The sequence below is a fragment of the Daphnia carinata genome, unplaced genomic scaffold (genome assembly GCF_022539665.2).
Source record: "Daphnia carinata strain CSIRO-1 unplaced genomic scaffold, CSIRO_AGI_Dcar_HiC_V3 NW_026453053.1, whole genome shotgun sequence".
In the NCBI taxonomy this organism is placed as follows: Eukaryota; Metazoa; Arthropoda; class Branchiopoda; order Diplostraca; family Daphniidae; genus Daphnia; species Daphnia carinata.
In genome coordinates this window covers 51809-77818 of record NW_026712518.1, presented here as the reverse complement: position 1 = coordinate 77818, position 26010 = coordinate 51809, and the positions used below count along the sequence as shown (strand labels likewise).

Sequence of the window (26010 nt, the reverse complement as noted above, 5' to 3'; positions counted from 1 at the left end):
GGCAATGCCGCATACGTAACGTCAACAAAGAATAGAGAAACATCGAACACGGGCTACGATACTGAAAGTTTCCACACGGCACACACCGAATTGATTAATTCGATGTTTGATGTGTAGCACTGAAGTCATACCATCGCTGGTGCCACGGATCTTCTAAATCCTTAGTAAAATTCATTCGATCCTGGTTGTGTAAAGAAATGAAAACCCACTGCTATCGAATTCAGTCAGTTAGTCTGAAATGGCGGGGAATCTAGAACCAGAGAAAGAAAGGAATATATATACATATAGGAAGGGAAAGGAAGGGAAAAAAAATATTTCTTCAGCATATGATCTGGCTCTGAGCCAGAACAGCTCCGATCCAAATCGATCAGTCGACCCCTTCCTGCTTTACCTATATCCAGAAACTGGACGAAAAATAAAACTTACGGTTTGGTTTCCTACCCAAGAAATCTACGCGGTGTTATTCGTTTTCACATCATCGTGTTTCTTTAAGAAACCTTCTCGTATTCATTTTGTAAAACAAATTCATTATGGATGCTTTAATGGTCGGCTCGTTTGCATCAAATGGAAGCCGATGGTAAATGGACTGGATGTTAATTAGAAAGAATGCAAGATCACTTAACCGGAAATCTTTTACTCCATCTTATTACCATTTTACGTGCGTACGGCGATGGTGGGAAGGCAGGGGTAAGGGTCATAAAAATCATTAGAGGGCGAAAACCCAGCGAGAAAGAAAGAAGATAGGTACATTTTCCGTAGCGATGCGATGCAATCGTGTTCTCGCACGCCTACAAGACTCTGAAGGGCTACCGGATAAAATCTGAGACTTGGGGCCAAGAAGCGAAAAGAGGAGACCATACAGTACACGAAGAGGAGACAAGGAGAAGACAGAGAGGAGAGACGAATGAGAAAGCCACTCGTTTTGTTAGATGCTAAGGTTGATGATAAAAAGTATAGAAGCCTCTTCCTCTGTTCCTTCCCATTTGGCATCCATCCACCAAACGTCTGCACCAGTCGTATCCATGGCCATTAACCTGCAGCGAAGATGGTGGTAGAACTGCTCCCGTGCCGGTAGTCGCTCCGTTCGCCTTTCCTTTTCGTCTTGATTAGCAAAGGTTCTAGGAGAGGTCAATCATCATAGTTTTTAGTAAATCTTGATTGGCTTGATAAACAAAGGGTGTAGCCTTCGATAATGCCTTTAATGTAGAAATAACTTCAGGCCGGTACATGAACGTATGAAACGACATACGTGACAAGCTAATTGCATTAAGGTAGGCGCGTAAAGATTTAATTTGTCCATTTGTAAAGTTTCTTGCTTCCTTAGAAAGTCTCTTCAAAATACCTTTTTTCTTCCTTCAAAAGTCCCTATAACATAACGGAAATAGATTGCTCAAATTGCATATCCATAAATACTAAATTCAGCATTCTCTCACCACATGCGACATTCAAGTACTTTAATCCCGACGTCAGTTTATCGAAGAGTATGTTACAGTGTAAATATCAGCTGACAAAAGGAAGGTTTCGTTTTCTGATGGACTGTACAACGCTGAGCATGCGGCGCAGTTTTTCTTTTACATTGGTAATTCTAATCTTAAAATGATTTCGCTCCCTATCACGTTTTGCAGTAGGACATTACCGTTTTTTTTCTCATTCATTTTGACCTATACGCACTGGCCAGATAAGGTATTGGTAAATAGCAAACTGCTGGATAGGTCCAACCTTTTCCATGTTCGGTTAGACTTGTAGAGAATAAAAAAAAAAACAAAATAAAAATAAATAAATGAAAAAGTTTTCCTGTGTCGACTATTGATCAACCAAGCAACAATAATATGTCGCGCAGTACGAGCATTGGCTCTGAAGCTAACTTGAGCCATAGCGGATTTCCTATCGTGGGAAATAACTATTATTTATCGCATGTTTTTACCAAAGTGATTAATGGTGAACAGAGAGCAGCAAACGTAATCATGCCAAATAATTCTGAAAAAGGTAAAAGCTGAAACAAAGGTACATCTGGCAACAACTTTTCGCCGATACAATGGTTTTTCTTTCAAGACTTTGTAACGTAATTAGAACGCAATGTAAGCGTAAAGAAAAATGAAATTTCATCCCATGCAACATTCAATATTTTGTATAACACACATGGTCGCATTTCTTGAATATATTTTTAATTCGCAGAGAGAAAGAACTTCAGTTTTCGCTTCACACCCAAACAAATTACTTGCAAAAATGAACCAGTGATTAAATAGTACGACGATGGTGGACACGATAGTAAGGAACTAAGGATGAGGTTGATAACTTGTGACCAACACCAGGTTTAACGTAGAAAGTTATGCCTACTTTGTGGATGTCAAGTCAGGCACACAGAAACCTGCTTAAGAGGGACACAAGTGATCCTTTTTGGTTCAATGTATTCACAAATTTGGATGAAAGACACTGTCAAATTGACAAATAAAAAATGAGTAAGGTCACCATCTATCCTCCGTGAAGTGTTGATATGAAAACTAAGTCATCCTTATTCTGCAAGTGATAATCCAGCTGTCCCTGTAAAAATTCAATTTCAAATATGAAATGCAGCTTATATGAATAATGATTGCAAGGTGCATTTTCTTTTCTTGATCTTACCACTAATTCCCAGTCAGCATTGTTAACAAGCACTAAAATTCCAGGTCTCCTGATTTAAACAACAAAATGAATTCTTGTTTTCCAGTACAACAACGATAAATTACCAAAATAGACAAATTTGAATTACACCACTTCATCGTGGATTTAAAAAATATATATTTTTGTAGGCTTAATTCCAATTGGGATATGTCCACGAAATTTATTATAGTGTATTGCTTGCTACACATTTTTTTTTTTATATTTTAGGATTTGATTTCAACAAAGTGGCAAAAGGCTAAGTTCACTTACACTGTATCTCCTTGAAGAAAAAGCTCAGGTCTCTCTTTCAATAGATTATCTTTTATCCAATTAAGCAGTTTCCTCATACTCCCTTTAAAAAGTGCAAAATTAGTTCAACCACATGAAATTCATAAAAAAAACAAACTCACACGCTTCCTCAGCAGGCAGATTAATTGTATGATGCTTGATTTTTCCAAAGAGTAACTCAGCTCCACCACTACAAAAATCATATTACACATTTCATTGATAATTGCCAGTTAAGCGCTGAAATATAAAAATTTTCCACCTGAAATTCAAGGAAACTTCCATGACAGAATCAAAATCCGACGAGCGACGATACTTTCACGTGTCACTACTGAATCTGGTTGGTTGACATTTGTCGACTGCTTGGCGGGTTAGGGTAAAGTGCGGACGCGAATTGAAATCCGAGTAAACTGCGGACTTACAGGCGCGAACTGGGTCGGAATCTCCAATAATTTTGCAGGAGCCCCATGTTTACGATTCTGATAAAGTCCATGCTCCATTCCGTGTATTCGACTCAAAATTTTTACCCGGAATCTATCTTGTTTCAAACCAGATCTAAAATTGAGGATGCAACCCCGAATGCAAGCTGTCGATTTATGTAGAGCATACTGGATGGAGTTGTCTTGGTTATTCCAATAAAATCAAAGCGCTTGTCCCGATTACAACCCCGATTACCCGATTACTGCAAATTAGAACCGATCGTAACGAACAGGATAGCGATTGGCACGGAACCAACCGAGCAGCTTTTTGGACGATCTGTCGGGTCGTTTTTGTTTTCGGTTCAGTTTATCCAGATAGGCAACATGGTCTCACTACATATGTACTAAGTAGTACATAGTTGCAGATGCACTTTTTCTTATGGGGTAAATGATAAACGCGCAGGGCGTTAGTCAATTGTTTTTTTTAAATATTGTCTGCTTGGAGCTTTTCCACGCGGAAGTCGCGATAAAACGTGGTTTTCCATGCGGAATGTGAAAAAAGACACCTAAAATTGTAAATTAAATGAGAACCCATGAAATAAATTTATTTAAATTATCTAGTTAATTTTTAATATAAGACGGAATGCTGAAATTTTCTAGACACAAACAAAATGTAAATATGTATAATTAAAATTTTTTACACTTATATACACTTTTTAAAATTTGAAAATTGGCAATGGTAAAAAAATGGCCGCCATAATGGTTTATCAAAAACCACTTTTTCAAACGTAATTTTTGGGGTTAAATATAGCATCTTAAAAATAAACGTTTAGAACAACTTGTTCCTCAATCACCAGGAACAAAAATATTATAATGGTTTCCTGTTTTGACGAAGATTAAGCATCAAACAATCAATGCAAAGTTTCGTCTTTTTCACACACCCCCTCCCCTTCTAAAATCATGAAATCCTTTAATAATTATTTATGAAGAAAATAAACAGTTAAAATTGACAAATTTTGCATCAATCGATAGCTCTTATCAAGAGCTATCTAATTCTATAAAACTTATGTTAAATTTTCGGAAAACGAAAAAGTTCAAGTGTAACATCAATTTTTTTGTTTTATCGGTTGCGTCCATTAGAACCTTAGATCGAAAAACAACAAAAACGCATTTTGCGTTTAAGATTTTTTCGATTTGAAAATATTGATTACAATTATCTAAAAATGGATAGCCCTTACCAAGGGCCATCGATTTATATTATATTTATATTATTTATATATTAAATCAGCGAATATCATAATTAATTTTGCTGACAAGTAATAAAAAAATTGTTTCTCTTATATTCGTTTATTTCAATTACCATAACTATTGTACATATATATAATAGTAATATATATATTGTAATTGTATGTATGTATAAATATATAAATATAATTGTACGTATGTATAAATATATATATATAATTGTAATATACTGTATATATGTGTATTTATTATATTGTAACATTTATGTACATTATCATAATATTATAAATATAAATTTATATAAACCTAATTCATAATATTCGCTTTGAAAAAATTAAGACATGCGCTACACGCATTTTTGTTTAACTGGTTTAACTTTAACGGTTTAGCCATTAAAGCAACCAAATCAAAGCCCTAGGGGTGAAAACATACACTTTCCCCATAAAGAAAACTGTAGGCGCGATTATGTACTACTTAGTATGTATACTTAGTATGTACTACTTAGTACATAATCGCGCCTGCAGTTTTCTTTATGAGCAAAGTGTTTGGAGTCGCCACTAGGGGTTTGATTTAGTTTAGTTTAGTGGTTAAGCCGTTAAAGTTAAACCGGTTAAACAACTATGCGTGTGGCGCATGTCAATTGTTTGTTGTTGGTACTGTTGTCTGCTTCCTTCTTTTCCGGCGGAAATTTAAAAAAAAAACCTTAAATGTAAACCAAATAAATATTGGAAATGAATGAACTAAATAGTGATAGTGATAACCGGAATGAAGAACAGCCAGCCCGTAAACGTGTTAGAAAGAGGGGGAAGCTCGGTGAAAGTGGAAAATCGTTTAGAAGACGGGACTGTCACACTTCTGACTATAATGCTAACCAAAAACGTTTGGAACATATGGAATTTCTGGTCTTAGCATACCCTTAGAATTTCTTTTGTTTCTATATTTATGTAACTATTGTTTTCTTCTAATTAGGCATCACAAATTTCTAGGGATGTTGATGCTGAAATCTTACTGTTCACTTACTTTCCGAACAAAAAAATTGGAACATGAAGATTCAAACAATTTGGCAAGAAAACTCATGACATACACAATACGTCTAAACCACTGAAAGATTTCAACCAATATTGGATGATGGTGACTGCCAGGCTTGAGTGTAACTATGTATGTTGTTGTGTGGAATGTTCCGTTCAGTAATGTTAACTTTTTATCAGGCCTTCGCAATGTAAAAACTGTTCCACCAAATGTGTTTGACATTCAGTATGGAGGCACAGCTGATGATATTGATTGCAATCTTCAAGAACAAGGTAGGTCTTAATATTAAGTGAAATAACAATTTTTGTATTATTATCAACAAAGTGACAATATTAAGTTTTTGTTACTATATAGTTTCTTTCTTACAGCTTTTGGTGCAAATGGTATTAATGAGGAATCAGCAACTGATATGGTAGAGAATCTTGAAGAAGAAAATCAGTTATTATTGTGTGGAACGCCATCAGCAGAAGCCGAAACAAAATCAGCAAACGAATTGACGCACATTGTGGTTCGCCAGACAACACCGCCGACTACCTCCACGGTTCTTGAAACTGAAAGACGTCGAACTGCCAAAGCCAAACGTCTTCGTCAATCTAGAACTGTGATGACAAAGGAATCCTCAGGTCTTCCGCTGCATACCACTGCACTCACAAGGTAACAAATTTGGATTGTTAATTTGAAATGGTTTGTTTTACGGATCGTGGGTGTTTTTTTAGGAGGTCGGAGAAAAAGGCCCAGACGAAAAAGGCCCAGACGAAAAAGGCCCGCGAAAAAGGCCCAGACGAAAAAGGCCCATACAAAAAAGGCCCACTTTTTTCCAAATTTTAAAGTGGGCCTTTTTCTACGCTTAATTTCCATGTTCCTAAATCTTTATTGAGTTTCCAAAAAGTATTTCCCACTTCCTATTCCGTGGAAGTTGGAATATATAAAGGTTGCTGAAACCGTGACCTTCTATAAGGTTTGCCCATATGAAACAATGTTAGCGTATATACGCTAGTTAATCTTTGATTATTTATTATGTAGCTATCGGATTTCGGATTATGTTAGTATTTATCTATTGCTAATATCCCGTTAAATAAAGTTCATTTTTCACAATTTTTGTTTATTGAACTACTTTAGCTTCTTTAAATATAATATAAGAATTATAAGTTTTCCACACTTAGCCTTGTTCTGTCCACCCTCTTTGATCATTCCCCCCAACTCTAAATCCATCTTCATTATAACTTCTCTTTGTCGATACTTATTCCATAGGTTAAGACCACTGATTTGTTATGAATACGGAAACTGAATGAGTTCCGCGGGGCTTTTGTGGTTGCTGGGAACAAAGATATGTTAATACGAAGACTAGTTCATTATTATTAACATTTGATAAATAATTTTTTGAGGAAGAACACTACAAGCTTAAACTATCGTTTGCGATAAGGACAAAAAGAAAGAATATTGTAATTCAATATTGATTTTCATACCATTTATTTCCTTATCACATTTTCAATTTTTTTCACGATTACAAAGAGCCCAATAAATATATTAAAATCATAACCTACTGCTATAAATATGCCAGGCCTTTTACTGCTAACTGTTGTCTTGGAGCGCTTTTCAGCAAAACTATAAATAGTTCTACCGTAACTGGAATATTTAATTTGCATAAGAACGTCTATGAGTCAAACTTAAATAGTAATGGCTTTTGGTAAAGAGCAGTCTTTTGTTAAAGAGTAACCTCACCTTTAGTCCGAGAGAACCATATACGTCTCTGGTGAGAACTCGCGTTTTCAAGCAATGATAAATAATTTTTTACGTTCTTCGTGTCTTGTTTTCCCCTTATGCACATATTCCAGCTGCTATTGTTTACCTAATTCACATCACATACTACAATGAACAATAAGGAAGCCTTGCACCTGAAGTTGACAAAGCTATTAACAAGTACAAATCAATTTTAATTATTTTCTACCATGAAAGACTGTTTTTATGAGTCTGCTATAGTGAAGACACTAAACAATTAAAAATGAATCTAAGATTTTTTTCTTCAAATTTTCCAAAATCATGAAAGGCATGCCAGTGTATTTTTCTAAAAGACTGTCGCGCCATGGCTTGCACATGAAAGAACACGAGTTTAGCTCATCTATGAGTCGGTATCATTATTTCATACGATAAATTTTCCTTTTTTTGATTTGGTTTAATCACTGTATGTTCTTTTTTTTCAGTTTCTTTTTCTTAATGTTGGCTTTTCTCTTTTTCTGTTGTCATTCCTTTCTCTTTTACTGTTGTCATTCCTTTCTCTTTTTCTGTTGTCATTCCTTTCTCTTTTCCTTTTCTTCGTTGCGATCAGCCCAATTTATTTAATTTTCTGATTTGATTTTACCTCGTTTCTTTATTTATTTGCCAAGGAATTCCACAGTCTTCTACCTATTGCAATACAGAAACGTTAGAAGTTTTGAACACTTTACAAATATGATTGTCAAATTGATAGTTTACCTGAAAACCTTCAGCTATGTGTAGAGCACCATTGCAAGCCTGTTTTTCTTCCATGCTTCTGGATTCTCACCTTCAGCTTGGCCTACCAAGATTTTCACTTTTTGTTTAAGTATTTTTTTTTTCATTTTAATCGTTGCCAATTATGGATCTAAAGTGGTCTTTTTCAGAATGGGTGAGGGATTAAATAGTTCTCCAAAATCAAATTTGCTGAAAACTGGGCAGCCTTCACTGTTGAAAATTGGTGTTGGCAATGTACTTGCTAGTCTTGGTTCAGAAATTTCTGTTTAGACAAACTCTGAAAGAACAGAGGTTGGTGACACAGATGCTACCTTGGTTGCTCATGCAAGTTTGGCAATTCAGGAACTCCTCTTCTTCTTTTTGCTTTATAATTTTTTCTTCATTTCATTTAACTTCTGTTTAGTTTGATTTTTGTTTTCTTATCAGATAAATCCAGCTTTTTTCCTGAAAATCAATGGAATAAACTGGCAGGTCTTACTTAAATGTAAAGAGTAACACATACCTGTGAAAAGCGAGAGCTTAGCTGTTAGCTGTTTTTCCATTTCTTAAGGATTGGAAGCATGGTTCCTGGTGTTTTTTCAGAAACGGCTGGCATATCCAAATCATTGCAATCAGGATCTGTATGAATCTGTTCAGCAGCATAATCAACAGCAGTCATCCATTCTTCCCTAGAATCCAATAACAAATTTATGCTCTCAGTTTTTGTTATATGATGCACAAGAAAACCACAATGTATGAAAATTTTTAAAATTAGGTTTTGACCCTTCACATACATTTTATTCAGGCTCAATATGAAAACTCGTTTCAATTACATTCATCCATTTAAGACCTCCAATCTGAAAGGTGCATGGTTTGGGTGATCCCCTGGCATCATGCAAAAACAAAGTAAAGATATTCTAAGACATATTGGTTACTAAAATGTTATACCGCTTTCATAATTTTGCATCCTTTCACAGTAAAATTGTTGAGTGGTTAAGCAAGTCCTAAGTTTGGCTTTGGTTTATGCTTGGATCCTAGTAATAATCAATAATCCCGTATAACAAAACATCCTTGACGCCAATTTTTTTTGTGTTCTCCTAGGAAACAAAATAAACATTGAATGTGAATGAGAATGCATAATATATTCCACATCAACAATTTGATTGCAAGCTGCACGTAAGTCTCTGAAGAAGAGCTTACTCAACTTACCTCTTTAAAGCAGCTAGCCGTCCTTTATGATAAAAGGAGTTTTTCGTAGAGTCTATTGCACCAAACATTTTGTTGCAATAACGGCCTTTTCCCTTGTTTCACTGAATTTTTTCGGTATTAGCTTCGATGCTAGCAGACAATAACAGCAAAGCTATCAATGGAATTTTCGTACTACACAGATAGATGGAGGCCATGAACAATAACAAAGTAACTAAATTTTATTGAATTTGTAATATAAGACTTAATTTTTTTTTAATTTCAATAGGCAATCTTAGGGGTTTATTTTACCACGTTTGTTTTTTGAACTACGGTTCATACGATTTTTTGTATACTTTCTCTGCTTAGACTGCCCTAAGGTGGAGGCGTCCTCAAGCAAGATTTGGCTTGAAAGGTAGTACAAAAAACAAATGTAGTAAAATAAATTCTTATGATTGTCTATTGAAATTTTAAGAAAATTAATTCTTATATTATACAAATATAATAATATTCTTATATCTTATACAAATTCAACACAATTTAGTTACTTTGTTATTGCTCATGGTTTCCATCTGCTTATACTGCCTTCAGGTGGAGGCGTCCTGAAGCTAGATTTGGCTTGAAAATGTCGACGATCCTAGCCTATTGTTATTGCTGTAGAGAACGACATTTTCAAGACAAATCTACCTTCAGGACGCCTCCACCTGAGGGCAGTATAAGCAGAGTAAGTATCCAATAAATCGTATGATGGGTAGTACAAAAAATAAACGTAGTAAAATAAATTCTTAAGATTACCGATTGAATTAAAAAAAAATGTAATTCTTATATTACAAATTCAACAAAATTTAGCTACTTTTTTATTGTTCATGGTTTCCATCTGCTTATACTGCCCTCAAGTGGAGGCGTCCTGAAGCTGGATTTGGCTTGAAATGCCGTTCCCTAAAGAAAATAACAATAGACTTGTTTCGTATAGTTTGATCTATGGAGTGATCAGTGATAATGTTGAGAGATCAAATAATTAATAATAAAGTTTAAAGGTTATAAGATGAGAGGCAGTTTTTGTAAATGGAAAAAGAGAAAACAAGTACTTGAAAGTGTCGTCTAAACAAAATTTGTAGGAAATGAGGACCCAAAAAATCAAGAGCCTTATAAAACGCGAGGGTCCATTGACATCGTCGCTCTTAAAAAGTAACTCTCTCCTGAAGATTTTGTCATTTCTAGCTTATTGACCAACATTTCAACTGAAAGTGTATCTACAGTTGAAGATCTCAATAGCAATAAGGTTGGTGTTGAATTGGAAGAATGTCTAGCAGCTAACACCTCACACTTAACAGGTATGTGTTAATCTTTAAGTTTAAGGAAGACGGGCCAGCTTATTCCATCTGTTTTCAGGGAAAAGGCAAACAGAGTTTGTCAAAACAGGTATTCCTGAACCAAGACAAACAAGTACACCGCCAACACCAATTTTCAACAGTGAAGGCTGCCTAGTATTCAGCAAATTTGATTTAGGAGAACTATCTAATCCCTCACCCATTCTGAACAAGACCACTTTAGATTCAAAAGTGGCAACAAAAAAAAACTCAAAGCCAAAGTTAAAATCTTGGATGGCCAAGCTGAAGTTGAGAATGCGAGAAGTATTGAAGAGAAACGGGCATGAAAAGGTGCCCTGCAAATAGCCGAAGTATTTCAGGTAAACTTTCAATTTGACAAACATATTTGTAAGATCTTAAATAATTTTAACCTTTCTGTATTGCAATAGGTAAAAAAACAATGTGGAATTACTTGCTAAATCTATTAAGAAACAAGATGAAATCAAATCAGATAGTAAAAAGAAGTTGGCTGAACGCATTGAAGAATAGGAAAAGAGAAAGGAATAACAACAGAAAACGAAAAAACCCAACATTAAGAAAAAGAAAACTGAAAAGAAAGAACATAATCCGAATGAACACCTCACACTTTACAGGTACGTTTTAACATTTACATTTAAGGAAGACCGGCCAGTTTATTCCATTGATTTTCAGGGAAAAAGCTGTAATTGTCTGATAAGACAACGAAAATCAAACTTAAACGGAAGACTAGCAAGTACACTGCCAACAACAATTTTTAACAGTGAAGGCTGTCTAGTTTCCAGCAAATTTGATTTTGGAGAACTTTCTAATTCCCCACCCATTCTGGAAACGACCACTTTAGATCCAAAGTGGCAACGATTAAAATGAAAGAAAATAAAATTTAAACCCAAGATGAAAATCTTAGTAGGCCAAGCTGAAGTTGAGAATGCAAGAAGCATTGAAGAGAAACAGGCATGAAATGGTGCTCTGCAAATAGCTGAAGGTTTTCAGGTAAACTTCCAATTTGACAAAAATATTTGTAAGATCTTCAAAACTTTTAACCTTTCTGTATTGCAATAGGTAAAAGACTATGTGGAATTGCTTGCCAAATCAATTAATGAACGAGATCAAATCAGAAAGTCACATAAATTGCGCCGAACGAATCGAAGAAAAGGAAAAGAGAAAAGAATAACAACAGAAAAAGAGAAAAGCCAGCATGTAGAAAAAGAAAACTGAAAAGAAAGAACATAAAGTGAATAAACTAAAGAAAAGAGGCAAATTTGTCGTATGAAAGACTGAAACTGACTCATGGATGAGCTAAACTCGTGTTCTTTTATGTGCAGCTATGCGTGATAGTTTTTTAGAAAAATACACTGGCATGCCTTCCATGATCGTGGAAAATTTGAAGAAAAAAAAATCTTAGATTCATTTAAAAAGGTTTAGTGTCTTCACTAATAACAGACTCCCATTTAAAAAAAGTCCGTCATGGTAGAAAATTGATTTGGCCTTATTAGTAGCTTTGTTAACGCAAAGTGTAAAGGTTCCTTATATCTCAATGTAGTATGTAATGTGTAATAAGGTAATCAATAGCTGCTTGAAAATGTGCAAAAGGTGAAAACAGGACACGAAGAACGAGCAAAATCATTTATAGCAGTAGGTTTTGATTTTAATATATTTATTGGGCTCTTTGAAATTGTTAAAAGAATTGAAAATGTATAAGGAATAAATGGTATTGGAATCTTGAATTACAATAGTCCTTGTTGCCTCAGATGATAGTTTAAGTTTGTAATATTATTCCTATAAACATTACTTATCAAATGTTAATAATAATAAACTAGTCTTCGTGGTACATATCTTTGTTCCCAGCAACCACAAAAGCCCCGCGGAACTTATTCAGTTTCCGTATTCACAACGAATCAGTGGTCTTTACCTATGGCATAAGCATCGACAAAGGGAAGTGATAAGGGAAATGGACTGGGGGTTGGGAGGAATGATCAAAGAGGGTGGACAATAATAGTTTCTTTCTTACAGCTTTTGGTGCAAATGGTATTAATGAGGAATCAGCAACTGATATGGTAGAGAATCTTGAAGAAGAAAATCAGTTATTATTGTGTGGAACGCCATCAGCAGAAGCCGAAACAAAATCAGCAAACGAATTGACGCACATTGTGGTTCGCCAGACAACACCGCCGACTACCTCCACGGTTCTTGAAACTGAAAGACGTCGAACTGCCAAAGCCAAACGTCTTCGTCAATCTAGAACTGTGATGACAAAGGAATCCTCAGGTCTTCCGCTGCATACCACTGCACTCACAAGGTAACAAATTTGGATTGTTAATTTGAAATGGTTTGTTTTACGGATCGTGGGTGTTTTTTAGGAGGTCGGAGAAAAAGGCCCAGACGAAAAAGGCCCAGACGAAAAAGGCCCGCGAAAAAGGCCCAGACGAAAAAGGCCCATACAAAAAAGGCCCACTTTTTTCCAAATTTTAAAGTGGGCCTTTTTCTACGCTTAATTTCCATGTTCCTAAATCTTTATTGAGTTTCCAAAAAGTATTTCCCACTTCCTATTCCGTGGAAGTTGGAATATATAAAGGTTGCTGAAACCGTGACCTTCTATAAGGTTTGCCCATATGAAACAATGTTAGCGTATATACGCTAGTTAATCTTTGATTATTTATTATGTAGCTATCGGATTTCGGATTATGTTAGTATTTATCTATTGCTAATATCCCGTTAAATAAAGTTCATTTTTCACAATTTTTGTTTATTGAACTACTTTAGCTTCTTTAAATATAATATAAGAATTATAAGTTTTCCACACTTAGCCTTGTTCTGTCCACCCTCTTTGATCATTCCCCCCAACTCTAAATCCATCTTCATTATAACTTCTCTTTGTCGATACTTATTCCATAGGTTAAGACCACTGATTTGTTATGAATACGGAAACTGAATGAGTTCCGCGGGGCTTTTGTGGTTGCTGGGAACAAAGATATGTTAATACGAAGACTAGTTCATTATTATTAACATTTGATAAATAATTTTTTGAGGAAGAACACTACAAGCTTAAACTATCGTTTGCGATAAGGACAAAAAGAAAGAATATTGTAATTCAATATTGATTTTCATACCATTTATTTCCTTATCACATTTTCAATTTTTTTCACGATTACAAAGAGCCCAATAAATATATTAAAATCATAACCTACTGCTATAAATATGCCAGGCCTTTTACTGCTAACTGTTGTCTTGGAGCGCTTTTCAGCAAAACTATAAATAGTTCTACCGTAACTGGAATATTTAATTTGCATAAGAACGTCTATGAGTCAAACTTAAATAGTAATGGCTTTTGGTAAAGAGCAGTCTTTTGTTAAAGAGTAACCTCACCTTTAGTCCGAGAGAACCATATACGTCTCTGGTGAGAACTCGCGTTTTCAAGCAATGATAAATAATTTTTTACGTTCTTCGTGTCTTGTTTTCCCCTTATGCACATATTCCAGCTGCTATTGTTTACCTAATTCACATCACATACTACAATGAACAATAAGGAAGCCTTGCACCTGAAGTTGACAAAGCTATTAACAAGTACAAATCAATTTTAATTATTTTCTACCATGAAAGACTGTTTTTATGAGTCTGCTATAGTGAAGACACTAAACAATTAAAAATGAATCTAAGATTTTTTTCTTCAAATTTTCCAAAATCATGAAAGGCATGCCAGTGTATTTTTCTAAAAGACTGTCGCGCCATGGCTTGCACATGAAAGAACACGAGTTTAGCTCATCTATGAGTCGGTATCATTATTTCATACGATAAATTTTCCTTTTTTTGATTTGGTTTAATCACTGTATGTTCTTTTTTTTCAGTTTCTTTTTCTTAATGTTGGCTTTTCTCTTTTTCTGTTGTCATTCCTTTCTCTTTTACTGTTGTCATTCCTTTCTCTTTTTCTGTTGTCATTCCTTTCTCTTTTCCTTTTCTTCGTTGCGATCAGCCCAATTTATTTAATTTTCTGATTTGATTTTACCTCGTTTCTTTATTTATTTGCCAAGGAATTCCACAGTCTTCTACCTATTGCAATACAGAAACGTTAGAAGTTTTGAACACTTTACAAATATGATTGTCAAATTGATAGTTTACCTGAAAACCTTCAGCTATGTGTAGAGCACCATTGCAAGCCTGTTTTTCTTCCATGCTTCTGGATTCTCACCTTCAGCTTGGCCTACCAAGATTTTCACTTTTTGTTTAAGTATTTTTTTTTTCATTTTAATCGTTGCCAATTATGGATCTAAAGTGGTCTTTTTCAGAATGGGTGAGGGATTAAATAGTTCTCCAAAATCAAATTTGCTGAAAACTGGGCAGCCTTCACTGTTGAAAATTGGTGTTGGCAATGTACTTGCTAGTCTTGGTTCAGAAATTTCTGTTTAGACAAACTCTGAAAGAACAGAGGTTGGTGACACAGATGCTACCTTGGTTGCTCATGCAAGTTTGGCAATTCAGGAACTCCTCTTCTTCTTTTTGCTTTATAATTTTTTCTTCATTTCATTTAACTTCTGTTTAGTTTGATTTTTGTTTTCTTATCAGATAAATCCAGCTTTTTTCCTGAAAATCAATGGAATAAACTGGCAGGTCTTACTTAAATGTAAAGAGTAACACATACCTGTGAAAAGCGAGAGCTTAGCTGTTAGCTGTTTTTCCATTTCTTAAGGATTGGAAGCATGGTTCCTGGTGTTTTTTCAGAAACGGCTGGCATATCCAAATCATTGCAATCAGGATCTGTATGAATCTGTTCAGCAGCATAATCAACAGCAGTCATCCATTCTTCCCTAGAATCCAATAACAAATTTATGCTCTCAGTTTTTGTTATATGATGCACAAGAAAACCACAATGTATGAAAATTTTTAAAATTAGGTTTTGACCCTTCACATACCTTTTTTTCAGGCTCAATATGAAAACTCGTTTCAATTACATTCATCCATTTAAGACCTCCAATCTGAAAGGTGCATGGTTTGGGTGATCCCCTGGCATCATGCAAAAACAAAGTAAAGATATTCTAAGACATATTGGTTACTAAAATGTTATACCGCTTTCATAATTTTGCATCCTTTCACAGTAAAATTGTTGAGTGGTTAAGCAAGTCCTAAGTTTGGCTTTGGTTTATGCTTGGATCCTAGTAATAATCAATAATCCCGTATAACAAAACATCCTTGACGCCAATTTTTTTTTTGTGTTCTCCTAGGAAACAAAATAAACATTGAATGTGAATGAGAATGCATAATATATTCCACATCAACAATTTGATTGCAAGCTGCACGTAAGTCTCTGAAGAAGAGCTTACTCAACTTACCTCTTTAAAGCAGCTAGCCGTCCTTTATGATAAAAGGAGTTTTTCGTAGAGTCTATTGCACCAAACATTTTGTTGCAATAACGGCCTTTTCCCTTGTTTCACTGAATTTTTCGGTATTAGCTTCGATGCTAGCAGACAATAACAGCAAAGCTATCAATGGAATTTTCGTACTACACAGATAGATGGAGGCCATGAACAATAACAAAGTAACTAAATTTTATTGAATTTGTAATATAAGACTTAATTTTTTTTTAATTTCAATAGGCAATCTTAGGGGTTTATTTTACCACGTTTGTTTTTTGAACTACGGTTCATACGATTTTTTGTATACTTTCTCTGCTTAGACTGCCCTAAGGTGGAGGCGTCCTCAAGCAAGATTTGGCTTGAAAGGTAGTACAAAAAACAAATGTAGTAAAATAAATTCTTATGATTGTCTATTGAAATTTTAAGAAAATTAATTCTTATATTATACAAATATAATAATATTCTTATATCTTATACAAATTCAACACAATTTAGTTACTTTGTTATTGCTCATGGTTTCCATCTGCTTATACTGCCTTCAGGTGGAGGCGTCCTGAAGCTAGATTTGGCTTGAAAATGTCGACGATCCTAGCCTATTGTTATTGCTGTAGAGAACGACATTTTCAAGACAAATCTACCTTCAGGACGCCTCCACCTGAGGGCAGTATAAGCAGAGTAAGTATCCAATAAATCGTATGATGGGTAGTACAAAAAATAAACGTAGTAAAATAAATTCTTAAGATTACCGATTGAATTAAAAAAAAATGTAATTCTTATATTACAAATTCAACAAAATTTAGCTACTTTTTTATTGTTCATGGTTTCCATCTGCTTATACTGCCCTCAAGTGGAGGCGTCCTGAAGCTGGATTTGGCTTGAAATGCCGTTCCCTAAAGAAAATAACAATAGACTTGTTTCGTATAGTTTGATCTATGGAGTGATCAGTGATAATGTTGAGAGATCAAATAATTAATAATAAAGTTTAAAGGTTATAAGATGAGAGGCAGTTTTTGTAAATGGAAAAAGAGAAAACAAGTACTTGAAAGTGTCGTCTAAACAAAATTTGTAGGAAATGAGGACCCAAAAAATCAAGAGCCTTATAAAACGCGAGGGTCCATTGACATCGTCGCTCTTAAAAAGTAACTCTCTCCTGAAGATTTTGTCATTTCTAGCTTATTGACCAACATTTCAACTGAAAGTGTATCTACAGTTGAAGATCTCAATAGCAATAAGGTTGGTGTTGAATTGGAAGAATGTCTAGCAGCTAACACCTCACACTTAACAGGTATGTGTTAATCTTTAAGTTTAAGGAAGACGGGCCAGCTTATTCCATCTGTTTTCAGGGAAAAGGCAAACAGAGTTTGTCAAAACAGGTATTCCTGAACCAAGACAAACAAGTACACCGCCAACACCAATTTTCAACAGTGAAGGCTGCCTAGTATTCAGCAAATTTGATTTAGGAGAACTATCTAATCCCTCACCCATTCTGAACAAGACCACTTTAGATTCAAAAGTGGCAACAAAAAAAAAACTCAAAGCCAAAGTTAAAATCTTGGATGGCCAAGCTGAAGTTGAGAATGCGAGAAGTATTGAAGAGAAACGGGCATGAAAAGGTGCCCTGCAAATAGCCGAAGTATTTCAGGTAAACTTTCAATTTGACAAACATATTTGTAAGATCTTAAATAATTTTAACCTTTCTGTATTGCAATAGGTAAAAAAACAATGTGGAATTACTTGCTAAATCTATTAAGAAACAAGATGAAATCAAATCAGATAGTAAAAAGAAGTTGGCTGAACGCATTGAAGAATAGGAAAAGAGAAAGGAATAACAACAGAAAACGAAAAAACCCAACATTAAGAAAAAGAAAACTGAAAAGAAAGAACATAATCCGAATGAACACCTCACACTTTACAGGTACGTTTTAACATTTACATTTAAGGAAGACCGGCCAGTTTATTCCATTGATTTTCAGGGAAAAAGCTGTAATTGTCTGATAAGACAACGAAAATCAAACTTAAACGGAAGACTAGCAAGTACACTGCCAACAACAATTTTTAACAGTGAAGGCTGTCTAGTTTCCAGCAAATTTGATTTTGGAGAACTTTCTAATTCCCCACCCATTCTGGAAACGACCACTTTAGATCCAAAGTGGCAACGATTAAAATGAAAGAAAATAAAATTTAAACCCAAGATGAAAATCTTAGTAGGCCAAGCTGAAGTTGAGAATGCAAGAAGCATTGAAGAGAAACAGGCATGAAATGGTGCTCTGCAAATAGCTGAAGGTTTTCAGGTAAACTTCCAATTTGACAAAAATATTTGTAAGATCTTCAAAACTTTTAACCTTTCTGTATTGCAATAGGTAAAAGACTATGTGGAATTGCTTGCCAAATCAATTAATGAACGAGATCAAATCAGAAAGTCACATAAATTGCGCCGAACGAATCGAAGAAAAGGAAAAGAGAAAAGAATAACAACAGAAAAAGAGAAAAGCCAGCATGTAGAAAAAGAAAACTGAAAAGAAAGAACATAAAGTGAATAAACTAAAGAAAAGAGGCAAATTTGTCGTATGAAAGACTGAAACTGACTCATGGATGAGCTAAACTCGTGTTCTTTTATGTGCAGCTATGCGTGATAGTTTTTTAGAAAAATACACTGGCATGCCTTCCATGATCGTGGAAAATTTGAAGAAAAAAAAATCTTAGATTCATTTAAAAAGGTTTAGTGTCTTCACTAATAACAGACTCCCATTTAAAAAAAAGTCCGTCATGGTAGAAAATTGATTTGGCCTTATTAGTAGCTTTGTTAACGCAAAGTGTAAAGGTTCCTTATATCTCAATGTAGTATGTAATGTGTAATAAGGTAATCAATAGCTGCTTGAAAATGTGCAAAAGGTGAAAACAGGACACGAAGAACGAGCAAAATCATTTATAGCAGTAGGTTTTGATTTTAATATATTTATTGGGCTCTTTGAAATTGTTAAAAGAATTGAAAATGTATAAGGAATAAATGGTATTGGAATCTTGAATTACAATAGTCCTTGTTGCCTCAGATGATAGTTTAAGTTTGTAATATTATTCCTATAAACATTACTTATCAAATGTTAATAATAATAAACTAGTCTTCGTGGTACATATCTTTGTTCCCAGCAACCACAAAAGCCCCGCGGAACTTATTCAGTTTCCGTATTCACAACGAATCAGTGGTCTTTACCTATGGCATAAGCATCGACAAAGGGAAGTGATAAGGGAAATGGACTGGGGGTTGGGAGGAATGATCAAAGAGGGTGGACAGAACAAGGCTAAGTGCGGAAAACTTATAATTCTTATATTATATTTAAAGAAGCTAAAGTAGTTCAATAAACAAAAATTGTGAAAAATGAACTTTATTTAACGGGATATTAGCAATAGATAAATACTAACATAATCCAAAATCCGATAGCTACATAATAAATAATCAAAGATTAACTAGCGTATGTACGCTAACATTGTTTCATATGGGCAAACCTTATAGAAGGTCACGGTTTCAGCAACCTTTATATATTCCAACTTCCACGGAATAGGAGGTGGGAAATACTTTTTGGAAACTCAATAAAGATTTAGGAACATGGAAATTAAGCGGAGAAAAAGACCCAGTTTAATGGAGAAAAAGGCCCATTTTAAAATTTGGAATAAAGTGGGCCTTTTTTGTATGGGTCTTTTTCGTCTGGGCCTTTTTCGCGGGCCTTTTTCGTCTGGGCCTTTTTCGTCTGGGCCTTTTTCTCCGCCAATCGTTTTTTACCTATGGAAAATCGCCACAAATACATGGCGCTGCCACCGAAACCCAAGTAACTGCCGATATAGATTCCGCTACCACTGGAGGCAGGCCTTCCAATCTGCAATTTTGGGTAATTATGTCGCCATAAAATAGTACCTCGCAGCATAACAATCACATTGACACTTTATTTGTAGCTGAAGTTGATGAATGGTTCGGAGCATCCAGCGAATCTATCATTGACTCTGTTGCTGAAACTGGTTCAACAACTTCTAGCAGAGTTTTAGCCAGTCATGATGTCACTGCAATGTCAGATATTAATACAGAACAACAGGCAAATTCAGCCATTCAGCCACCATCACCGCCTACAGCATATCTTGCCATGACGACTGTAAAAAAAACTATGGTTACCAGTACAACTCTACCGAATCGGTATAATTTAAAAAAAATTTTACTTAAACGACTAAAGCCAACAAACATATATATATATTATTTTTCCCTGTAAACAGGAAACCGCCTGAATGAAAAAAAAGCCACTTCAAGCACAACAGTTAACCACTTCGCTTGCTGATTTCAACAAAGTAAATCTTCTCGAAAATGTTCTTAAGCTGAAAAAAGTCTTTTATCCCCGCCGATGCTCTGCCAATCCGGATAGTCAGCCGTAAACCACTATAACGAACCAAACAGCTCTGCCTGAACACCATTTTCATTCGAAAATGTTATGTAATCTGATACTAAGAAAATTTTTGCTGCTAACTAAGTCAGACTGTTTTTTTTAAATTAAGCTTGATCGATTTTTTATCGTGTACGTTACTCTGTTTGTGTAACATAACCCAGTTAATTTTTGTATATCTAAGACGGACGTTGAGATTCTCTTGAAACAAAGAAATGCGAATGTTTACTTGCTTTTTCTGAAGAGCAAAAAAAATAAATTACGTTTTTCATACATGTTTTGCAATTAATACTTTTTACACTCAGCCAACTAAAGCCATGACAGCTAAAGGTTTAGTCTTCGATGTTAAAGACCACAATGACGATGAAGACCACATAAATGATAACGAATATATTTGCTACACCAAGTTTACTATTTAAAAAAATAAAACGGAAAAAAATTTGAACTTGGCGCGGAAAGAAAATGGCCGCCATCATGATATTGTCGCGAGGGGAAATAGTGACGTGATTGTCATTTCTGAAAAGACGTGACAACCAACGTTTGAATGGCGTACAATGCAGCTTCTCTTGAAAAGGATGCTGCAACACGCCAATAAGTAGTAAAAGATAGTTATCCCTAGAATTCATGTAACCCTAGAGATGGGGCGTATATTCTTCACGAAGGGTATAAAAACCCCTACATTTTTAGCCCTAAGTTAGTTCTTGTCAGCTCTGAAGTTCTTAAGTTCCCTTCAAGTTCTCCTACAGTTCTCTTCACGTTCGAAGTTAAGTAGAAAAGTGGTTATTCTTTATGTTTGCTATGTTTTGTATTTTCCCCTTTTAAATTCAATACAATTCATTAACAAAGCAAAGTCCAGTGTGACAATATGTCAAAAACTAGTATTTTCCAACGTAATGTTCGGGGTTAAATAAAGCGATTTAAAAGAGTTCGTATGTAACAACGGGTTCCTGGCTTCACCAGAAACACAAATATCACAATTCTTACGTGTTTTGACGAAGAATAAGCACCAAACGATCGGTGTAAAGTGTTACGGATGTAGCCGGCGTTGTACCCAGAAGCCTGACAACGAGCACGGATAGACGCTGAGGCGGAAATATAGATGGATAATTCCAAAAGTCAGGCAAGACGAAGTGTATTAGTCAGGAGAAACAAATTGATACACTTTCACACAAGTTCGCGAAGGGAAGCCAGCGCTTAACGCAAAGCTCCTTCTTTCAACCACACAGTAGACGGCGAGATCACAGACTGCCCCGCGTAACTGCGAGCAGACGACCCGTCGCCTACATTCCGGTTGGCCATCTATTGAGGGGAAATGGAATCGGGACACGAGATGGGGGTACATGACAGGACACTGTTATGGGGTATGAAACTTGTAACAAAAGCTTCGTCATTTTCACATCCTGCCCTCCACTTTCTAAAATCATGAAAACCTTTCATAATTATTTGTGGATAAAATTTACGGTCAAAATTGATCAAGTTTGCACCAATCGATAGCTCTTGTTAAGGGCTGTCCATTCCTGTTAAATTTACGTGCAAATTTCAGAAAAGAAAAAAGTTTAAGAGTATCATCCATTTTTGTGTTTTTATCTGTTGGGTCCATTACAGCCCTAGATCGAAAAAATCAAATTTTGCTTTTAAATTTTTTCTGTTTTTGAAAATGTTTACAAAAATCACACAGAAATGGATAGTTCTTATAAAGGGCTATGGATTGCCATTAAATCTAGCGAACACCGTAATGCTTCTTTGTTCTTCTTGTATTGTTATAGTTATACATATATTTATTTTTGTAATCCCTTCTTGCTTCGAATACCGAACTTTGCTGACAAATAAGACTAAATTTGTTTACTTTTATCTACTGTATTTTTCTTTGTCGTATATATTGTATACATTATGTTATTGGACAAATTTATGGTTAGTAACCTTCGCACTACTCCCTTAAAAAAAAATAGAAGGGATAAACCAAACGTACAATTTGATTATGAGCGCAGCTGTATTTATTCTTTATTTTCACAGAAACACGGAGTTAAAGCGAGGTATCAGTTGAACATACCTCATTCCACAGTTGAATTAAAACTATTATCAGCTTCGTCGGAAGAACTAGAATCCGCAATTTCAGTTCCTTCAAACGTAATACCAAAATTGCTTTCCCCATCATCTTCTGAAGTGGTATCCGAATCCGACGTGTTTTCGTTGAGGTTGCTCCTGTCCATTGTTTGACGAATTTCAGGGCTTGGTACATTGATAATGCCACAAAACCATGATGATGCGTCTTCCAAGAGAGCACCAATTCTGGAACTTTCTCTTCTTAAAAGGTTCACTTTCCCTTTGTAAAACGGTTTATCTTGGGTTGAATTCTTCTGTATCTCTTCGGAAAGTAACTTTTTCTTGTCACAAAGTCCAATGTAGAAATGCTCCATTCCCTTTTTAACTTGAATAATTTCTTCACGACTTCTCTGATGAAACATAGAGCATCGATGAGGTGATATTTCAATTGAAATGAAACTGAAACAAAGAATGTAATTTTTATTCTGGTATAAGCCATGTAGGTCTAATATAAACAGGAAATACTTTCAGAAGAAGACTGCCAGGGAAAAATTCCATTGTAACAATTTTCTATCGTTACTTTTTCACTATCGAGTATTGTCTGCTCATTTATTGTTCCAATGATGATTTGGACTTTCTCGGAACATTTCTGCAACTGCCTTTTGAACTCTGATCGCGACTTGGAGCTGTCTGAGAAAGATTATCAATATTATTGGTTTAGGAATGATCTTACTGCTATATAAGTGCTCTTACCTGCCTCCTTCGCTATACGATTTTTTAAATTCCTCATTAGCAGATGTGTCGCTTCGAGACTCTTCCTTGCAACATCAAGAGGAGTTTTTTTAGTCTTCTGTCCATTCCTCTTCCCTGCAAACGAAAAACAAAAGAAAATCAGCCTATTTTATTAGTAAGATTTTATTAAGAAGAGTATGATTGCATGATATTAACATTACTCTGGCAGCGAGACGCTTCGTTCCGGAGGTCTTCAAGAATTTTGGGAAGTTGAGGCACAACTCCTTCGCCAAGACTTTTTTCAAGTTTAAAGATATCCGATGTAAGTTGTGGTACTATGGATTCTGCTTGAAATATAAGAAAACTTAATGAATAATCAAAACTAACTTTTCGTCAATCATATCGATAGTACGGATCACAGTTTGTTTGATTGGACCACAGCAAAATCTCTTAATTTCTTAGCCGGAGATTTTATCTGCAATAACTTTTTGAGTTTGTATGGAATTTCATCCATAGCCTGCTGAGCCTGGGGAAAAAAAGATTGTAGAATTTGCGTATTACTTGTTTAGAGACGAATTAATACCTTGGATAGTTTCTCACGGGCTTCGTGCAATTGACGCTTAGTTTCCTCTAGCCATGTTTGTTTTTGCTTTTCAAACTCTTTATCATAACGAACCGAATCATCAAGAGCCTGGAAATTAAAACACGAAGCGTTGTGAAAATGTAATGTTTTAAGTTATTTAAAGAGAAAAACCTACAGCATTATAGAATTTCGCTAGTTGCTTGGCCATTCCGCATTCCTTTCCTTGATTCCAGTAGATCATTGCATCGGTTAAATGGTCCCTTCTATCTAATAAAATCAAATTGTTCTAAGAAAAGTACCGACATGGATTAGTAATAAAAACTTACTTGGATTACTCATGTGTTTTGTAGTGGATCCATAACGAGACATTTTGGAGTTAGTCTGTTCAGTCGTCTCGCCTGTTGTTGACGCAGCTCCAGTCATCCAATGACCTCCATACAAAAGCTAAACCAAAATAAAAGCTGTAATAAGCAAAGAAGGAAACAACCATTATTTTTAAAAACTATTACCTGACAAAACATTGTGTGGGTTTTACCATGAAATCGGCTAAGAAATGGAATCATTTCCTTGGTATGTTTTTGGAAATCCTCTGTTTCCAATTTTCTTCCAACATCTTTCGCAAATGGCCAATATTTGCATACAACGTCGTAGCAAAAAAAATTGAATTTTTGTTGCAACGCAAAGTCGTGAAGGTAGAGGATATGCCTGTAGGATTCTCCCTTGTCCATATCAACGGCTCTCCACAGAACACCGTGACGGCAACTGCAAAATACAATCCCAGTTTCAGCTAGTGCCTTCTTGTGACTTGAATCTTCTTTTCCTGCTTTGTACTTAGCGGAGCCACATGAATCCTTACTGCTTGACCCACACTGTCATAAAAAATAAATTAACACTGCGTTAGTTAGATAGACGGTAAATTTTTATGAACGTAGAGTATGAACAAAATTGTGACTTACCGGAATTTTTGCCGCATTAATTTTGGCAACAAAATTCAAAAACTTTATTGTGTCAACAATACCAGCATCTGCGAAGAGGGAGGGGACATCCACGCTTGAAACAGTTGGATTTTTCTATGGTTAAAAATTTAATTTCACAGTACAATTCTAAATAATGATACTCACCCAAGCGCAGACAGCCAGCGATACAGCTTCATGTTTCCATCCACATGAATAGCTAATGGACATGTTCCACATGCCAGGCATTTGAATAGTTCCCTTCCATTTATTTCCGTATTAAGAAGGTAGAGAAGATGGTCATATTGGCGGCTTGCCAGGCCAAACAATTTCCTATCAATTGTTGCGCACTACATAAAAAAAATGGTTAGTAAAGGTTATTTTGAAACAAGTACTTGTCAACTAGAAATACTCTATTAGACGTCTTGGAAATTTCAGAGAGGGTTTCAACAAACTTTCTCTCCGATGTGCCGGGAGCTTGGTGTTTCAAATGGCGCCACATTTGAAGTAATTCACTGGAGAAAAAAGTGAGAGCGATTTTTTGCCAATGTTGGCCACCAGCCAGACACGACGTAATCCGCTTCGTTGGCATCCTTTTTTTCGCCACATATGGCACACAGGAATATGTAGGTATGAAGATCAAATCTCCCTAGGTATTTAATGAAAGGAGAAAGATTAGATAAAATACAAATTTGATAGTCTATAACCCATACCACTTTCAGTTATGATAACTATTCTCCTTTTCCCAGCTGTTAATGAAAAAGCTGTCAAACACTCACATGTTTGACATCTCAACGATACTGGAAAACATGGAACTGGAACATCTGTAAAATAAGAATTTAAAAATTAAAATAATAAAAATGATTTTAGTTCTAAGTAGCCTACTTACCACAAACAATAATTTGGCCTGACAAAACAGATTCTTCAGGTAGGAGAGTCTTTGACGTTTCTTCTTTGTAGAGTGTTCGCAGATGAAAAGGATTAGATTTGTGAAAAGCTTCATCACATTTCTCACATCTTTTTTTCCTACAATTGCCACAGGAAATGTAGTGCTGGGAAAGTGGAGCTTGGCAGTCAGCACACCAAGATGTTGCAAATGATTGTGATGAAACGAAGGCTTCTAGAAAATTGTGTTTGGCAGAAGCCCAGTCTTTATGAATCTCATTGATTCTTCGAGTCCAATTTGATGTTGCAGTTTTAGTTTCTTCCAGTTCTTCGTGAATGAAAGATTCTTGGCACTCAATTAAATTTACTTGTTCTTCAACATAATTAAGGCAATCTTGGGCAAGATTGTCTTCTGGTGCTTTAC

General features: G+C 35.3%; 2 protein-coding genes and 3 long non-coding RNA genes across 13 annotated transcripts; 1 reads left to right on the top strand and 4 right to left on the bottom strand.

Moving 5' to 3' along the window:
- Positions 1-2112: 2112 nt before the first annotated feature.
- On the bottom strand, positions 2113-3278 carry LOC130697757 (ubiquitin-related modifier 1-like). The gene is made up of 5 exons (XM_057520563.2): positions 3188-3278; positions 3051-3118; positions 2911-2992; positions 2623-2671; positions 2113-2541 (listed from the first exon to the last, which is right to left on the bottom strand). The coding sequence occupies exons 1-5, from the start codon at positions 3208-3210 to the stop codon at positions 2473-2475; spliced, it is 291 nt and encodes a 96-aa protein (XP_057376546.1). The 5' UTR covers positions 3211-3278; the 3' UTR covers positions 2113-2472.
- Positions 3279-7656: 4378 nt separating this feature from the next.
- LOC130697754 (uncharacterized) lies at positions 7657-9916 on the bottom strand. Of its 3 annotated transcripts, XR_009002988.2 has the most exons (7): positions 9821-9916; positions 9297-9467; positions 9036-9184; positions 8882-8972; positions 8611-8776; positions 8091-8552; positions 7657-8021 (listed from the first exon to the last, which is right to left on the bottom strand). It is a non-coding gene; the product is annotated as an uncharacterized LOC130697754 (long non-coding RNA). The 3 variants fall into 3 exon arrangements; XR_009002987.2 differs by having other exon boundaries at positions 9036-9181; positions 9293-9884; XR_009002986.2 differs by having other exon boundaries at positions 9297-9884.
- Positions 9917-9958: 42 nt separating this feature from the next.
- Positions 9959-18647, top strand: LOC130697755 (uncharacterized). Of its 4 annotated transcripts, XR_009002992.2 has the most exons (8): positions 9959-10460; positions 10521-10606; positions 10665-10962; positions 11032-11235; positions 11294-11611; positions 17678-17881; positions 17940-18257; positions 18327-18647. It is a non-coding gene; the product is annotated as an uncharacterized LOC130697755 (long non-coding RNA). The 4 variants fall into 4 exon arrangements; XR_009002989.2 differs by having other exon boundaries at positions 9963-10606; XR_009002990.2 differs by lacking the exons at positions 17678-17881; positions 17940-18257; positions 18327-18647 and adding an exon at positions 11681-12001 and having other exon boundaries at positions 9964-10606.
- LOC130697753 (uncharacterized) lies at positions 14301-16526 on the bottom strand. Of its 2 annotated transcripts, XR_009002985.2 has the most exons (7): positions 15943-16526; positions 15680-15830; positions 15526-15616; positions 15255-15420; positions 15064-15196; positions 14735-14998; positions 14301-14665 (listed from the first exon to the last, which is right to left on the bottom strand). It is a non-coding gene; the product is annotated as an uncharacterized LOC130697753 (long non-coding RNA). The 2 variants fall into 2 exon arrangements; XR_009002984.2 differs by having other exon boundaries at positions 14735-15196; positions 15943-16524.
- A 3695-nt stretch (positions 18648-22342) lies between the features above and the next one.
- On the bottom strand, positions 22343-25523 carry LOC130697758 (uncharacterized). 3 transcript variants are annotated; one of them, XM_057520565.2, is made up of 13 exons: positions 25415-25523; positions 25114-25350; positions 24870-25051; positions 24705-24798; positions 24258-24617; positions 24075-24192; positions 23924-24015; positions 23749-23856; positions 23578-23691; positions 23387-23509; positions 23187-23300; positions 22959-23123; positions 22344-22892 (listed from the first exon to the last, which is right to left on the bottom strand). In XM_057520565.2, exons 2-9 carry the CDS (start codon positions 25291-25293, stop codon positions 23581-23583), a joined length of 1245 nt encoding a protein of 414 aa, XP_057376548.1. In that variant the 5' UTR covers positions 25294-25350; positions 25415-25523; the 3' UTR covers positions 22344-22892; positions 22959-23123; positions 23187-23300; positions 23387-23509; positions 23578-23580. The 3 variants fall into 3 exon arrangements, with proteins under 3 accessions (XP_057376547.1, XP_057376549.1, XP_057376548.1); XM_057520564.2 differs by having other exon boundaries at positions 22343-22892; positions 23387-23691; XM_057520566.2 differs by having other exon boundaries at positions 22343-22892; positions 22959-23119; positions 23387-23691.
- Between the last annotated feature and the right edge of the window lie 487 nt (positions 25524-26010).

Coding starts and splice junctions, on each gene's coding strand:
- LOC130697758 (XM_057520564.2), bottom strand. CDS start 25,293: ATGCCAACGAAGCGGATTACGTCGTGTCTGGCTGGTGGCCAACATTGG. Junction 24,016..24,074: donor AAAACACATGAGTAATCCAA/GTAAGTTTTTAT, acceptor TGATTTTATTAG/ATAGAAGGGACCATTTAACC. Junction 23,857..23,923: donor TAGCGAAATTCTATAATGCT/GTAGGTTTTTCT, acceptor TTTAATTTCCAG/GCTCTTGATGATTCGGTTCG.
- LOC130697757 (XM_057520563.2), bottom strand. CDS start 3,210: ATGGAAGTTTCCTTGAATTTCAG. Junction 2,993..3,050: donor TCTGCCTGCTGAGGAAGCGT/GTGAGTTTGTTT, acceptor CACTTTTTAAAG/GGAGTATGAGGAAACTGCTT. Junction 2,542..2,622: donor ATGCTGACTGGGAATTAGTG/GTAAGATCAAGA, acceptor GAATTTTTACAG/GGACAGCTGGATTATCACTT.